This window comes from Melanotaenia boesemani, chromosome 19 (genome assembly GCF_017639745.1).
Source record: "Melanotaenia boesemani isolate fMelBoe1 chromosome 19, fMelBoe1.pri, whole genome shotgun sequence".
Lineage (NCBI taxonomy): Eukaryota > Metazoa > Chordata > Actinopteri > Atheriniformes > Melanotaeniidae > Melanotaenia > Melanotaenia boesemani.
In genome coordinates this window covers 2,769,893-2,785,191 of record NC_055700.1, presented here as the reverse complement: position 1 = coordinate 2,785,191, position 15,299 = coordinate 2,769,893, and the positions used below count along the sequence as shown (strand labels likewise).

Here is a 15,299-nt window from a genome sequence, read left to right as displayed (position 1 = left end):
TGCAAGACTGCCCTTTGCCACTGATTCTGTAAATAACTTTTATGGATAGAATTTCTAGGATCAGTCGAGGTCTTGAGGAGATCTGGTTTGGTGGTCTCAGGATTGAGTTTTTACTTTTTGCAGAAGTTTTGGTTCTGTTGGCTTCATCAGGCCATGATCTTCAACTCTTACTGGACCGATTTCCAGCCAAGTGTGAAGCAGCTGGGTTTAGAATCATCACCTCCAAATTTGAGACCATTGTCCTCAGCCGGAAAAGTGTGGAGTGTCCCCCCTAGGTCGGGAATGAGATCCTGCCCCAAGTGGAGAATTTAAGTATCTCGTGATCTTGTTCGGAGTGAGGTAAGGATGTAGCAAGAGATCTACGGGTGGATCAGTGCAGTGTTTGCAGTGATTTGGACTCTGCATTAGTTTGATGTGGTGAAGAAGGAGCTGAGCTGAAAAGAGAAGCTCTAGATTTACTGGTCAAGAATACAAGCGGCTGAAATGAGTTTCCTTCTGATAGGTTGCTGGCTTCTTCCTTAGAGAGAGGGTAAGAAGCTTAATCATCCAGGAGGAGGACAGAGTGAAACTGAGTTGAAGGTCTTTCTGACAGGAGACTTCACCAGATGTTCCCAGTAGACCTTCATGACACATTTGGGCCTGCCAGGCCTGACCAGCATCCTCCCCACCATCTGACAGAGGAACTGAAACTAAGAAAGAATTCAGATTTCTTTGGTTCATGATTCCATCATCTGTTCTTCTTCTTGATGTGTAAAATGATCCATTTATAAAAAGTAGTTCCTCCTCATCATGGTGTAACTGTGTGTGTGTGATGGTGTGTGATGTGTCCAGACTCTGTCAGGCTGCTGAATGGACCCAGTCTGTGTTCAGGCAGACTGGAGGTGAAGTCTGACCAGACCTGGTCCTCAGTGTGTGAAGCTGACTTTGACCAGCAGGATGCAGAGGTGGTCTGCAGGGAGCTCGGCTGTGGGCCTTCTTCAGTCCTCCAGGGGGCGCTCTATGGAGAAGGGGAGGCTCCCATGTGGACCAAAGAGTTCCAGTGTGGAGGCCATGAGTCTGCTCTGCTGGACTGTAGAAGCTCAGACTCTGATAGAAACACCTGCTCACCTGGCAGAGCTGCTGGACTCACCTGCTCAGGTAGAAGAGGAGCTGCAGCTTTGATCTGCTTCATTTCTCTTCTCATCAAACTCACTTTGTTCTTTTACTGATGACTCTCTGATCTCTGTTCAGATCCTGATGATGTCAGGTTGGTGGGAGGAGCCAGTCGCTGTTCTGGTAGACTGGAGATGAAACTGGGAGAATGGAGACCAGTGGGTGGTTATAGATGGACCCTGAAAACTGCAGCTGTTATCTGTGAACATCTGGACTGTGGTTCTGCTGTTTCTGTTGGAAAGAGAAAGGAGACCTCCTACAGATCTGTGTGGTGGATCGACTCTGACTGTGTTCAGTCTGGATCTCCTCTGAGGGAATGTGCAAGATCACATCATCGTGACTTGACTTTGAATCTCGCCTGTTCAGGTAAGTGTAGATGGCACACATAGCTTTGGTGTGATTGTCAACTGGTGGGTTCTAACCCAAAAGTGTGTTGTGGGCTTGTTTTCAGTTGCCTCTCCACAGTCAAGATATTAAGGAAAAACTTGCATGTATTTTTTTTAAAGATAATTTTATGCAGCGTAATGCTGTCTGTTTACAGTCCCCAACTGTAGGTGGCGATGCTGAGTAATGTTGATTGATACCCACAATTTCACAGCACAGAATAAGACATTTAAAGTTTGTTTCCATTCACTAATTAACCTGGCTGCATGATATAAGAAGGGGAGAGAGCACAACATTTGTAAGTAATGCTTTAAAAAATAATAAAATATATATATATATATATAAAGAGAGAGAGAGAGAGCTATAGGAAGTTCTCCTCGATTTTAGTTGAATAGTTATATACAGTATCTTTAAAAGTTTGCATTCTTATGAATCCTCCCTCTCTCCAGACATAGAACAGACACAGACTAAAGGCATTCACATACTAGTTCACACTGTTTGTAGGAGCCATTTTAAGTGCACGCACGGACGGACGGACGGACAGACAGACAGACAGACAGACAGACAGATAGACAGATAGACAGATAGACAGATAGATAGATATAGGAAGTTCTCCTCGATTATAGTTGCATAGTTATATAGAATAGAATAGAAATACTTTATTAATCCCTTCAAAGAGCCCTCAGGGAAATTTGGGTACCAGTAGCAATACAACACCAACGGTAAAGCAGGACAAGCACAAGACACAATATATACAAGTACAAAGCAAAATAGAGGCAAATAGAATGCAATAAATATAACAATAATAACAAAAAGATAAGTTAAGTAAAACAGTATTAACAAGCATTGCACACAGTAGAGGTGGGACAGATTCCCAGTTCACTATTGCACGTATAAGTTATTACAACTGTTTGTATGGGTTATTGTGCATGTGTTGTATCAGGCGGACTGCACACCTCCCTCTCCCCCCTCCTTCTCCCCCTCCTGCCTAATGCAGAGTTGTACAGTTTGATGGCTCGGGGGACAAAGGAGTCTCTGAGCCGGTTGGTCCTACTCTTGGGGAGGAGCAGCCTGTTACTGGTCTGGCTTCTCTGTGCACTGATGACAGTGTGCAGAGGGTGACTGGCATCATTCACAATAGCCAGTAGTTTTTTTTAGTGTTCTCCTCTCTGCCACTGTCACCAGGGAGTCCAGCTTCATGCCAACCACAGAGCCCGCCCGTCTGATGAGTTTTCCTAGCCGGTTAGCACACCTTTTTGTCATGTTACCCCCCCAGCAGACAACAGCATAAAAAAGCGTACTAGCCACCACAGACTGATAGAACATCCACAGGAGTTTCCTGCAGATGTTAAAAGATCTCAGTCTTTGCAGGAAGTACAGACGGCTTTGGCCCTTCTTGTACAGGTGATCTGTACAGCACGTCCAGTCCAGCTTGTTATCCAGCCACAACCCGAGGTACCTGTAGTTGTCTACAATCTCCACCTTGTCGTCCCTGATGGTCACTGGACGTGGTTGTGGGCTGGACTTACTGAAGTCAATAACCAGCTCCTTAGTCTTTGAGGTGTTAAGCTGGAGATGGTTCATCTGACTCCAGGAGACAAAGTCACTGACCAGATTCCTGTACTCGTCCTCTCCATCATCCCTGATACACCCCACGATGGCTGTTTCATCTGCAAACTTCTGGATGTGACACAGCTCTGAGTTGTAACAGAAGTCTGAGGTGTAGAGTGTGAAGAGGAGGGGGGCAGCATCGTCCCCTGGGGTGCTCCTGTGCTGCTAATAACAGTGTCAGATGTGATGTCCTTTAGCCTGACATACTGCGGTCTCTCTGTGAGGTAGTTACCAATCCAGGACACCAAGCAGGGGTCCACCTGCATCTCCCTCAGTTTGTCCAGAAGCATCAGGGGCTGGATTGTGTTGAAGGCACTTGAAAAATCCAAGAAGAGGATCCTCACTGTGCCCCTCCCCTTATCCAGATGTACTTGGACACGGTGTAGGAGGTAGAGAATAGCATCCTCCACACCCACACCTGCGCGATAGGCAAACTGTAGGGGGTCCTGGGCCTGTTGCACTTGGGGCTTGAGGAGATTGAGGATGAGCCGCTCCATCGTCTTCATCAGCTGGGATGTAAGTGCCACCGGTCTGTAATCGTTCAGCTCACCAGGACGTTTTTTCTTTGGAACTGGAACAATACAGGATGTTTTCCACAGGGTAGAAACTTTCCCCAGCTGTAGACTGTGGTTGAAGACATGCTGGAGTGCTTCCCCCAGTTCAGCAATGCAGGTCCTAAGCAGACGAGGAGGCACTCCGTCAGGGCCAGCTGCTTACCATGGGTGGAGCTTCCTCAGTTCTCCCCTCACCTGTTCAGCTGTTATGTGTGGGGGGCGTTGAGATGGGGGGAGGGGTAAAGGTTGGCAGTGGGGCTGTACAGGGGATGAAGTAGGGAGGATGTGTACTGCAGTGGGGGACGGAGGCCAGTGGGCTGGTCAAAGCGGTTAAAGAAGATGTTCAGCCTGTTTGCTTCTTCCACTGTCCCCCCCCCCACCCGCTGTTATGGCCTTTGATCTGAAGCCTGTGATGGTGTTGACACCATCCCAAACCTCCTTCAAACGGCTTTCACTCAGTTTATCCTCCACCTTCTGTAGGTGTCCCTCGCCACCTTCAGGCATTGTTTCACCTCCCGCTGTGCTAATTGCATTGCCCCCCTGTCATGGTTCATGAAAGCCACCTTCTTCCTGTTGAGGGCAGCTTTGACATCTTGTGTTATACAAGGTTTGTTATTTGGATAACAACGGACAGTCTTATTGGGGGAGACTACGTCCAGCGAGAAGTTGATGTAGTCCGTCAGACAGTGAATATATATATATATATATATATATATATATATATATATATAGTATCTTTAAAAGTTTTTATTCTTATGAATCCTCTCTCTCTCCAGACATAAAACAGACACAGACTAAAGGCATTTACATACTAGTTCACACTGTTTGTAGGAGCCATTTTAAGTGCTTGTATATATATTTTGTTTGGGCACTAGGTGGTAGCATGTGTAGCCTATGTCGCTGCTTATTTAAGTGGGAACCTTTCTGCAGATGACAGGTGTTGCTGGTAGGAAGGTGAACACAGTTTTTGACCGTTCATTATTCATTCATTGATGGTCCACTCAATCCTTACACCTTAATGTTGCACAGAAGAATGAAACACGTTGCTGTATATGGCAAGCCGTTTTGACATTTATTAGGTAAACGGGATATGTATTTCAGATATCTGTATTTCAATTCTTCCTAGTCAAAATGAACATTTCAGATATCTAAAATGACATTCTTACTAGGACAAATGAACATTTCAGATATCTAAAATGACATTCTTACTAGGACAAATGAACATTTCAGATATCTTTAATTCAATTCTTCCTAGTCAAAATGAACATTTCAGATATCTAAAATGACATTCTTACTAGGACAAATGAACATTTCAGATATCTAAAATGACATTCTTACTAGGACAAATGAACATTTCAGATATCTTTAATTCAATTCTTCCTAGTCAAAATGAACATTTCAGATATCTAAAATGACATTCTTACTAGGACAAATGAACATTTCAGATATCTAAAATGACATTCTTACTAGGACAAATGAACATTTCAGATATCTAAAATGACATTCTTACTAGGACAAATGGACATTTCAGATATCTTTAATTCAATTCTTCCTAGTCAAAATGAACATTTCAGATATCTAAAATGACATTCTTCCTAGTCAAAATGAACATTTCAGATATCTAAAATGACATTCTTACTAGGACAAATGAACATTTCAGATATCTAAAATGACATTCTTACTAGGACAAATGAACATTTCAGATATCTAAAATGACATTCTTACTAGGACAAATGAACATTTCAGATATCTAAAATGACATTCTTACTAGTTAAAATGAACATTTCAGATATCTAAAATGACATTCTTACTAGTTAAAATGAACATTTCAGATATCTAAAATGACATTCTTACTAGGACAAATGAACATTTCAGATATCTAAAATGACATTCTTACTAGTTAAAATGAACATTTCAGATATCTAAAATGACATTCTTACTAGGACAAATGAACATTTCAGATATCTAAAATGACATTCTTACTAGGACAAATGAACATTTCAGATATCTTTAATTCAATTCTTCCTAGTCAAAATGAACATTTCAGATATCTAAAATGACATTCTTACTAGTTAAAATGAACATTTCAGATATCTAAAATGACATTCTTACTAGTTAAAATGAACATTTCAGATATCTAAAATGACATTCTTACTAGTTAAAATGAACATTTCAGATATCTAAAATGACATTCTTACTAGTTAAAATGAACATTTCAGATATCTAAAATGACATTCTTACTAGTTAAAATGAACATTTCAGATATCTAAAATGACATTCTTACTAGTTAAAATGAACATTTCAGATATCTAAAATGACATTCTTACTAGTTAAAATGAACATTTCAGATATCTAAAATGACATTCTTACTAGGACAAATGAACATTTCAGATATCTAAAATGACATTCTTACTAGTTAAAATGAACATTTCAGATATCTAAAATGACATTCTTACTAGTTAAAATGAACATTTCAGATATCTAAAATGACATTCTTACTAGTTAAAATGGACATTTCAGATATCTAAAATGACATTCTTCCTAGTCAAAATGAACATTTCAGATATCTAAAATGACATTCTTACTAGTTAAAATGAACATTTCAGATATCTAAAATGACATTCTTACTAGGACAAATAAACATTTCAGATATCTAAAATGACATTCTTACTAGTTAAAATGAACATTTCAGATATCTAAAATGACATTCTTACTAGTTAAAATGAACATTTCAGATATCTAAAATGACATTCTTACTAGTTAAAATGAACATTTCAGATATCTAAAATGACATTCTTACTAGGACAAATGAACATTTCAGATATCTAAAATGACATTCTTACTGGGAAAAATGAACATTTCAGATATCTAAAATGACATTCTTACTAGTTAAAATGAACATTTCAGATATCTAAAATGACATTCTTACTGGGAAAAATGAACATTTCAGATATCTAAAATGACATTCTTACTAGTTAAAATGGACATTTCAGATATCTAAAATGACATTCTTACTAGTTAAAATGGACATTTCAGATATCTAAAATGACATTCTTACTAGGAAAAATGAACATTTCAGATATCTAAAATGACATTCTTACTAGGAAAAATGAACATTTCAGATATCTAAAATGACATTCTTACTGGGAAAAATGAACATTTCAGATATCTAAAATGACATTCTTACTAGTTAAAATGAACATTTCAGATATCTAAAATGACATTCTTACTAGGACAAATGAACATTTCAGATATCTAAAATGACATTCTTCCTAGTCAAAATGAACATTTCAGATATCTAAAATGACATTCTTACTAGGACAAATGAACATTTCAGATATCTAAAATGACATTCTTACTAGGACAAATGAACATTTCAGATATCTAAAATGACATTCTTACTGGGAAAAATGAACATTTCAGATATCTAAAATGACATTCTTACTAGTTAAAATGAACATTTCAGATATCTAAAATGACATTCTTACTGGGAAAAATGAACATTTCAGATATCTAAAATGACATTCTTACTAGTTAAAATGAACATTTCAGATATCTAAAATGACATTCTTACTGGGAAAAATGAACATTTCAGATATCTAAAATGACATTCTTACTGGGAAAAATGAACATTTCAGATATCTAAAATGACATTCTTACTGGGAAAAATGAACATTTCAGATATCTAAAATGACATTCTTACTAGTTAAAATGAACATTTCAGATATCTAAAATGACATTCTTACTGGGAAAAATGAACATTTCAGATATCTAAAATGACATTCTTACTAGTTAAAATGGACATTTCAGATATCTAAAATGACATTCTTACTAGTTAAAATGAACATTTCAGATATCTAAAATGACATTCTTACTGGGAAAAATGAACATTTCAGATATCTAAAATGACATTCTTACTGGGAAAAATGAACATTTCAGATATCTAAAATGACATTCTTACTAGTTAAAATGAACATTTCAGATATCTAAAATGACATTCTTACTAGGACAAATGAACATTTCAGATATCTAAAATGACATTCTTACTAGTTAAAATGAACATTTCAGATATCTAAAATGACATTCTTACTAGTTAAAATGAACATTTCAGATATCTAAAATGACATTCTTACTAGGACAAATGAACATTTCAGATATCTAAAATGACATTCTTACTAGTTAAAATGAACATTTCAGATATCTAAAATGACATTCTTACTAGGACAAATGAACATTTCAGATATCTAAAATGACATTCTTACTAGGACAAATGAACATTTCAGATATCTAAAATGACATTCTTACTAGGACAAATGAACATTTCAGATATCTTTAATTCAATTCTTCCTAGTCAAAATGAACATTTCAGATATCTAAAATGACATTCTTACTAGTTAAAATGAACATTTCAGATATCTAAAATGACATTCTTACTAGTTAAAATGAACATTTCAGATATCTAAAATGACATTCTTACTAGTTAAAATGAACATTTCAGATATCTAAAATGACATTCTTACTAGTCAAAATGAACATTTCAGATATCTAAAATGACATTCTTACTAGTTAAAATGAACATTTCAGATATCTAAAATGACATTCTTACTAGTTAAAATGAACATTTCAGATAACTAAAATGACATTCTTACTAGTTAAAATGAACATTTCAGATATCTAAAATGACATTCTTACTAGGACAAATGAACATTTCAGATATCTAAAATGACATTCTTACTAGTTAAAATGAACATTTCAGATATCTAAAATGACATTCTTACTAGTTAAAATGAACATTTCAGATATCTAAAATGACATTCTTACTAGTTAAAATGGACATTTCAGATATCTAAAATGACATTCTTCCTAGTCAAAATGAACATTTCAGATATCTAAAATGACATTCTTACTAGTTAAAATGAACATTTCAGATATCTAAAATGACATTCTTACTAGGACAAATGAACATTTCAGATATCTAAAATGACATTCTTACTAGTTAAAATGAACATTTCAGATATCTAAAATGACATTCTTACTAGTTAAAATGAACATTTCAGATATCTAAAATGACATTCTTACTAGTTAAAATGAACATTTCAGATATCTAAAATGACATTCTTACTAGGACAAATGAACATTTCAGATATCTAAAATGACATTCTTACTAGGAAAAATGAACATTTCAGATATCTAAAATGACATTCTTACTAGTTAAAATGAACATTTCAGATATCTAAAATGACATTCTTACTGGGAAAAATGAACATTTCAGATATCTAAAATGACATTCTTACTAGTTAAAATGGACATTTCAGATATCTAAAATGACATTCTTACTAGTTAAAATGGACATTTCAGATATCTAAAATGACATTCTTACTAGGAAAAATGAACATTTCAGATATCTAAAATGACATTCTTACTAGGAAAAATGAACATTTCAGATATCTAAAATGACATTCTTACTGGGAAAAATGAACATTTCAGATATCTAAAATGACATTCTTACTAGTTAAAATGAACATTTCAGATATCTAAAATGACATTCTTACTAGGACAAATGAACATTTCAGATATCTAAAATGACATTCTTCCTAGTCAAAATGAACATTTCAGATATCTAAAATGACATTCTTACTAGGACAAATGAACATTTCAGATATCTAAAATGACATTCTTACTAGGACAAATGAACATTTCAGATATCTAAAATGACATTCTTACTGGGAAAAATGAACATTTCAGATATCTAAAATGACATTCTTACTAGTTAAAATGAACATTTCAGATATCTAAAATGACATTCTTACTGGGAAAAATGAACATTTCAGATATCTAAAATGACATTCTTACTAGTTAAAATGAACATTTCAGATATCTAAAATGACATTCTTACTGGGAAAAATGAACATTTCAGATATCTAAAATGACATTCTTACTGGGAAAAATGAACATTTCAGATATCTAAAATGACATTCTTACTGGGAAAAATGAACATTTCAGATATCTAAAATGACATTCTTACTAGTTAAAATGAACATTTCAGATATCTAAAATGACATTCTTACTGGGAAAAATGAACATTTCAGATATCTAAAATGACATTCTTACTAGTTAAAATGGACATTTCAGATATCTAAAATGACATTCTTACTAGTTAAAATGAACATTTCAGATATCTAAAATGACATTCTTACTGGGAAAAATGAACATTTCAGATATCTAAAATGACATTCTTACTGGGAAAAATGAACATTTCAGATATCTAAAATGACATTCTTACTAGTTAAAATGAACATTTCAGATATCTAAAATGACATTCTTACTAGGACAAATGAACATTTCAGATATCTAAAATGACATTCTTACTAGTTAAAATGAACATTTCAGATATCTAAAATGACATTCTTACTGGGAAAAATGAACATTTCAGATATCTAAAATGACATTCTTACTGGGAAAAATGAACATTTCAGATATCTAAAATGACATTCTTACTAGTTAAAATGAACATTTCAGATATCTAAAATGACATTCTTACTAGTTAAAATGAACATTTCAGATATCTAAAATGACATTCTTACTAGTTAAAATGAACATTTCAGATATCTAAAATGACATTCTTACTAGTTAAAAAGAACATTTCAGATATCTAAAATGACATTCTTACTAGTTAAAATGAACATTTCAGATATCTAAAATGACATTCTTACTAGTTAAAAAGAACATTTCAGATATCTAAAATGACATTCTTACTAGTTAAAATGAACATTTCAGATATCTAAAATGACATTCTTACTAGTTAAAATGAACATTTCAGATATCTAAAATGACATTCTTACTAGTTAAAATGAACATTTCAGATATCTAAAATGACATTCTTACTAGTTAAAATGAACATTTCAGATATCTAAAATGACATTCTTACTGGGAAAAATGAACATTTCAGATATCTAAAATGACATTCTTACTAGTTAAAATGAACATTTCAGATATCTAAAATGACATTCTTACTAGTTAAAATGAACATTTCAGATATCTAAAATGACATTCTTACTAGGACAAATGAACATTTCAGATATCTAAAATGACATTCTTACTAGTTAAAATGGACATTTCAGATATCTAAAATGACATTCTTACTAGTTAAAATGGACATTTCAGATATCTAAAATGACATTCTTACTAGTTAAAATGGACATTTCAGATATCTAAAATGACATTCTTACTAGTTAAAATGGACATTTCAGATATCTAAAATGACATTCTTACTAGGACAAATGAACATTTCAGATATCTAAAATGACATTCTTACTAGGACAAATGAACATTTCAGATATCTAAAATGACATTCTTACTAGTTAAAATGGACATTTCAGATATCTAAAATGACATTCTTACTAGTTAAAATGGACATTTCAGATATCTAAAATGACATTCTTACTAGTTAAAATGGACATTTCAGATATCTAAAATGACATTCTTACTAGTTAAAATGAACATTTCAGATATCTAAAATGACATTCTTACTAGTTAAAATGGACATTTCAGATATCTAAAATGACATTCTTACTAGTCAAAATGGACATTTCAGATATCTAAAATGACATTCTTACTAGTTAAAATGAACATTTCAGATATCTAAAATGACATTCTTACTAGTCAAAATGGACATTTCAGATATCTAAAATGACATTCTTACTAGTTAAAATGAACATTTCAGATATCTAAAATGACATTCTTACTAGGACAAATGAACATTTCAGATATCTAAAATGACATTCTTACTAGTTAAAATGGACATTTCAGATATCTAAAATGACATTCTTACTAGTTAAAATGGACATTTCAGATATCTAAAATGACATTCTTACTAGTTAAAATGAACATTTCAGATATCTAAAATGACATTCTTACTAGGACAAATGAACATTTCAGATATCTAAAATGACATTCTTACTAGTCAAAATGGACATTTCAGATATCTAAAATGACATTCTTACTAGGACAAATGACGTCACATTCTCCATTCATGTGTATTGCGTTTTTACTTCCAGCTATCCTAAATGACATTCCTCCTATCTAAAATAAACATTCTGGATATCTGAAACAGTATTCTGACTAGGAAAAACGTGAGTTTCTGATATCCAGAATCCAATTGTTTCTAGTCATAATTTTTATTTCAGGTATCAAAAATCATTACTAAAACAAACTAATGTAATCACCCGCGTGTGACCCATAATGCTTGGCGGCTCACATTCCGTATTTAACACATTTTCTCCATGAGTTGTAATAGCATTAGCGGTCATTGACAAGAACAACCTAATTTAAAATCCGTCCTGTTTTGGGATTTTGGTAATTCCTTTTTTTATTTTTATTTTTCCTTCTGAATGGACTTTATGCACGGTGCTGTTTTTTTAACTTCCGGTTCACGACACGCCAGTAAAAACGCTTCCGGTTAAAGCTATGGGTAACGTTGTGGCTGTAGATTTGAACACTGAGGGAAACAAAGGAATAAGATATTGTTCGTAGTCGAGACAACAGGTAGTATAGTTGTTTATAGAAGAGTGTATTACTATAATGGTATAATATATAACGTGAGATGAAGCAGGCACACAAGTTTCAGCGGCGTGAAAGGTGGACAGCTGAACACTGCTGTGTTCCATTGTTACCTCGTCAGCTAAATACAATTCAACAATCAGTTTCCACACGTTTCCCTCGGATGATCAACAACGGAAGAGATTGATCGTGAACATCAGAAGGGATAATCTCATCATCACTCCACACACCCGTGTATGCAGTCGACACTTTACAGCGCAAGATATCAAAGAGCCGAGTAAGGAAGGCAAGAGGAGGCGCTGAGGCCCGGCGCCGTTCCACTTTTATTTCCGTGGAACAACTTTTCTCTTGGTGAGAGAAGACTTTCTGTGTGGGAACGCACAGCTAGAGAACCAGAGAATGTGGAAACTGGGGAACCAGATTGTGCACACGATCACGACTACTGCGTGGGTCCGGATCCTGCCGTTGTGGACAGTGTGCTGGAGGAAAAGCAGAGGCTACGAGAGGAAGTCGCTCCACGAAGGCAGCAGCTGGAGCAGATGTCCCTGTCACGTTTCGGGATACAGCGATTTGATGGGTCCGATATGGACATTCGTTTTTTCACCCGGTAAGTACATTTGTTAGTTATCTTCTACTTTTAGACCAGTTATATGGAGCCCCTCTTTAGAAATAAAGTGATAATAATAACGATAACAGCAATGACAATAATAATAATAATAATAATAATAATACATAGCCACGCTACATAATGCATAGTCTATTCTTCTTAATAATAATAATAATAATAATAATAATACATAGCCACGCTACATAATGCATAGTCTATTCTTCTTAATAATAATAATAATAATAATAATATTAATACAGTGTCACAAGAGGAGCTCCATTATTTTATTTTTTATATTGGCGAAAATTAAACACCTGAGTTATAGCACAGGAGATGGTATGTTTTCGAGCAGGTCTGATTGTAAGGTCTGACAGCAGCAGGGTGAAAGGGGCTGCCCTGTCCTGTGAAAATGTTAAGCATTTATTTCATAAGGTAACCCTTCAGTATAACTGAAGTTTGCAGGAGCTTCACCTGTAGAATCTGCAGGTAGTAAGCAGCCAGGTGGATGATCAGATGCAGATATCTGCTGAGAGTAAAACATCAAGGGGAAATGAGGGGTCGTCTTCTTATATTTGGATAGACTGGTTTACTTGTTAGACTCCATGAACATGGAAATTAAAAATGTATTCTGAAATACAAATTAATAAGACCCCGGTCTAACAGGTGGTTGCTTGTAGCAGGAAGGTTTACTTCAGATCGCAGATGAAGGTCAAGAACACCAAAAGCATCATGCAATGGAGAGATACTGCAGGTCCTTCCTCCCCTCTGCTGTCAGACTCCACAATTAGGCCTGTTCGCAGCAGTGTTGATGTATTTATATTGTAGTTGTGTATATATTTGTATACACAACTTGTTTATCTATTCATATTTTTTTACTTGTTTACTGTGAAATTGTACAGCTGTCTACAGCACTATGAATTACCCCACTGAGGCATAAATAAATGTCTACCTAAAAAAAATTTACACAGCGTGTGGGGAAAAAAATGACTGAATATCTGACTAATGTAGTTTGGTTAACATTTATCCTGCTCATTGTAATTTTCAAAATAATAAATAAAACAAAATGGAATGTCCCTCAGGTGAAGTTGGGCCTCCATCTGTTTCCAGGTTTGCATCTTATGACCACCTGATGCGGTTTTGGCAGGTCATTCAACCATCACTGAAATACATGGTCCGAGCGACCAGCTTAACTGCTGATGATGCTGGACGACTGAGTGCTCCCACGGTAGGCCTTATTTGTAATTATGTGATTTTCCAACTAGAGCACAATAAAGTAGTACAGCCAACCATTTATTTCTTATCTTGTGTATTTCACAGGGACAGGCTCTACACCCAATAGATGAGATGTTCCTTTTCCTTAACTACCTGGCCCTTGGACTGAAGCAGAGAGACCTGGCTGACCGCTATCAAATCCACCAATCTACTGTGAGCAGAATAATTCTCACATGGAGCATTTTTTTGCTTTCTGTCCTGGGTGCACAGAGAATCTGGATGACACAAGAGAGGATCCGGGAGTACCTACCTGTAGAGTTCAGAGACTATGCTGACACCACTGTGATTCTGGACTGCACTGAGCTGAGGTGCCAAACCCCTTCTTCTCCCTTGCTACAGAGTGAGGTCTACTCAAACTACAAGTCCCACTGCACCCTGAAAGGAATGATTGGTATAGCACCACATGGTCCAGTGACCTTTGTTTCTCCCCTCTATGCTGGTTCGATCAGTGACAAGCAGCTGTTTGTGGAATCAGGTCTTTGCAAGCTTCTCCGTCCAGACTCAGCGATCATGGTGGACAGAGGCTTCCTGATGGACAACTGTGTGCCCTGTAAGATGTACAGACCTGCATTTCTTTCAGGAAGACATCAAATGCCTGAGAGTGAGGTCAGGGAAACGCAGGCAATCGCACACCTCAGAGTGCATGTGGAGCGTGTGATTGGAAGATTGAAAGAACACAAGTTATTGGATTCAGTCATTCCTTTGAATATGTTTGATAACATTAATCAACTGTACATTGTTGCATGTCTCCTGCTGAACTACGAAAATGGCCCCTTGGTTAAGGCTTGGGCAAAGTAGAACAATCAAATCTGACATTGCAAGTGATTATTGTAGAATAGTTAGTCATTGAATGTGATATTGTTATTGCTGTTTTAAACATTTTGATGCAATAAAAAAAGGCCATCTCACAGCCTTCCTTTGGGACACAAACGGTGGAATTTTAATTGTTTTGTGTTTGTTATTTACAAGCAGAGGTGGGTAGAGAAGCCAAAAATTCTGAAATAATAGTACTGTTACATGAGAAAAATATGACTCAAGTAAAAGTCAAAGCTAGTCATCCAAATAATTACTCTAGTTAGACAAAGTACTTGTTGAAAAAAACTACTAAAATACTGAGTGCTCTCTGAACAACATCAGATATATTCTTTTTAACTAAAAAT

At 35.5% G+C, this 15,299-nt stretch overlaps 2 protein-coding genes across 2 annotated transcripts in view; both read left to right on the top strand.

Moving 5' to 3' along the window:
* Nucleotides 1-15,299, top strand: part of LOC121630394 (scavenger receptor cysteine-rich type 1 protein M160-like) — a 185,318-nt gene that overhangs the window by 38,817 nt on the left and 131,202 nt on the right. The window lies entirely within an intron of this gene.
* On the top strand, nt 11,686-15,034 carry LOC121629658. The gene is made up of 3 exons (XM_041969367.1): nt 11,686-12,867; nt 13,975-14,092; nt 14,185-15,034. The coding sequence occupies exons 1-3, from the start codon at nt 12,800-12,802 to the stop codon at nt 14,935-14,937; spliced, it is 939 nt and encodes a 312-aa protein (XP_041825301.1). The 5' UTR covers nt 11,686-12,799; the 3' UTR covers nt 14,938-15,034.

Excerpts from the sequence above, each read along its gene's own strand:
- LOC121629658 (XM_041969367.1), top strand. The coding sequence starts at position 12,800 with ATGTCCCTGTCACGTTTCGGGATACAGCGATTTGATGGGTCCGATATG. Across the intron at positions 12,868-13,974 it reads GACATTCGTTTTTTCACCCG|GTTTGCATCTTATGACCACC; the intron begins GTAAGTACATTT and ends ATCTGTTTCCAG. Across the intron at positions 14,093-14,184 it reads GACGACTGAGTGCTCCCACG|GGACAGGCTCTACACCCAAT; the intron begins GTAGGCCTTATT and ends TGTATTTCACAG.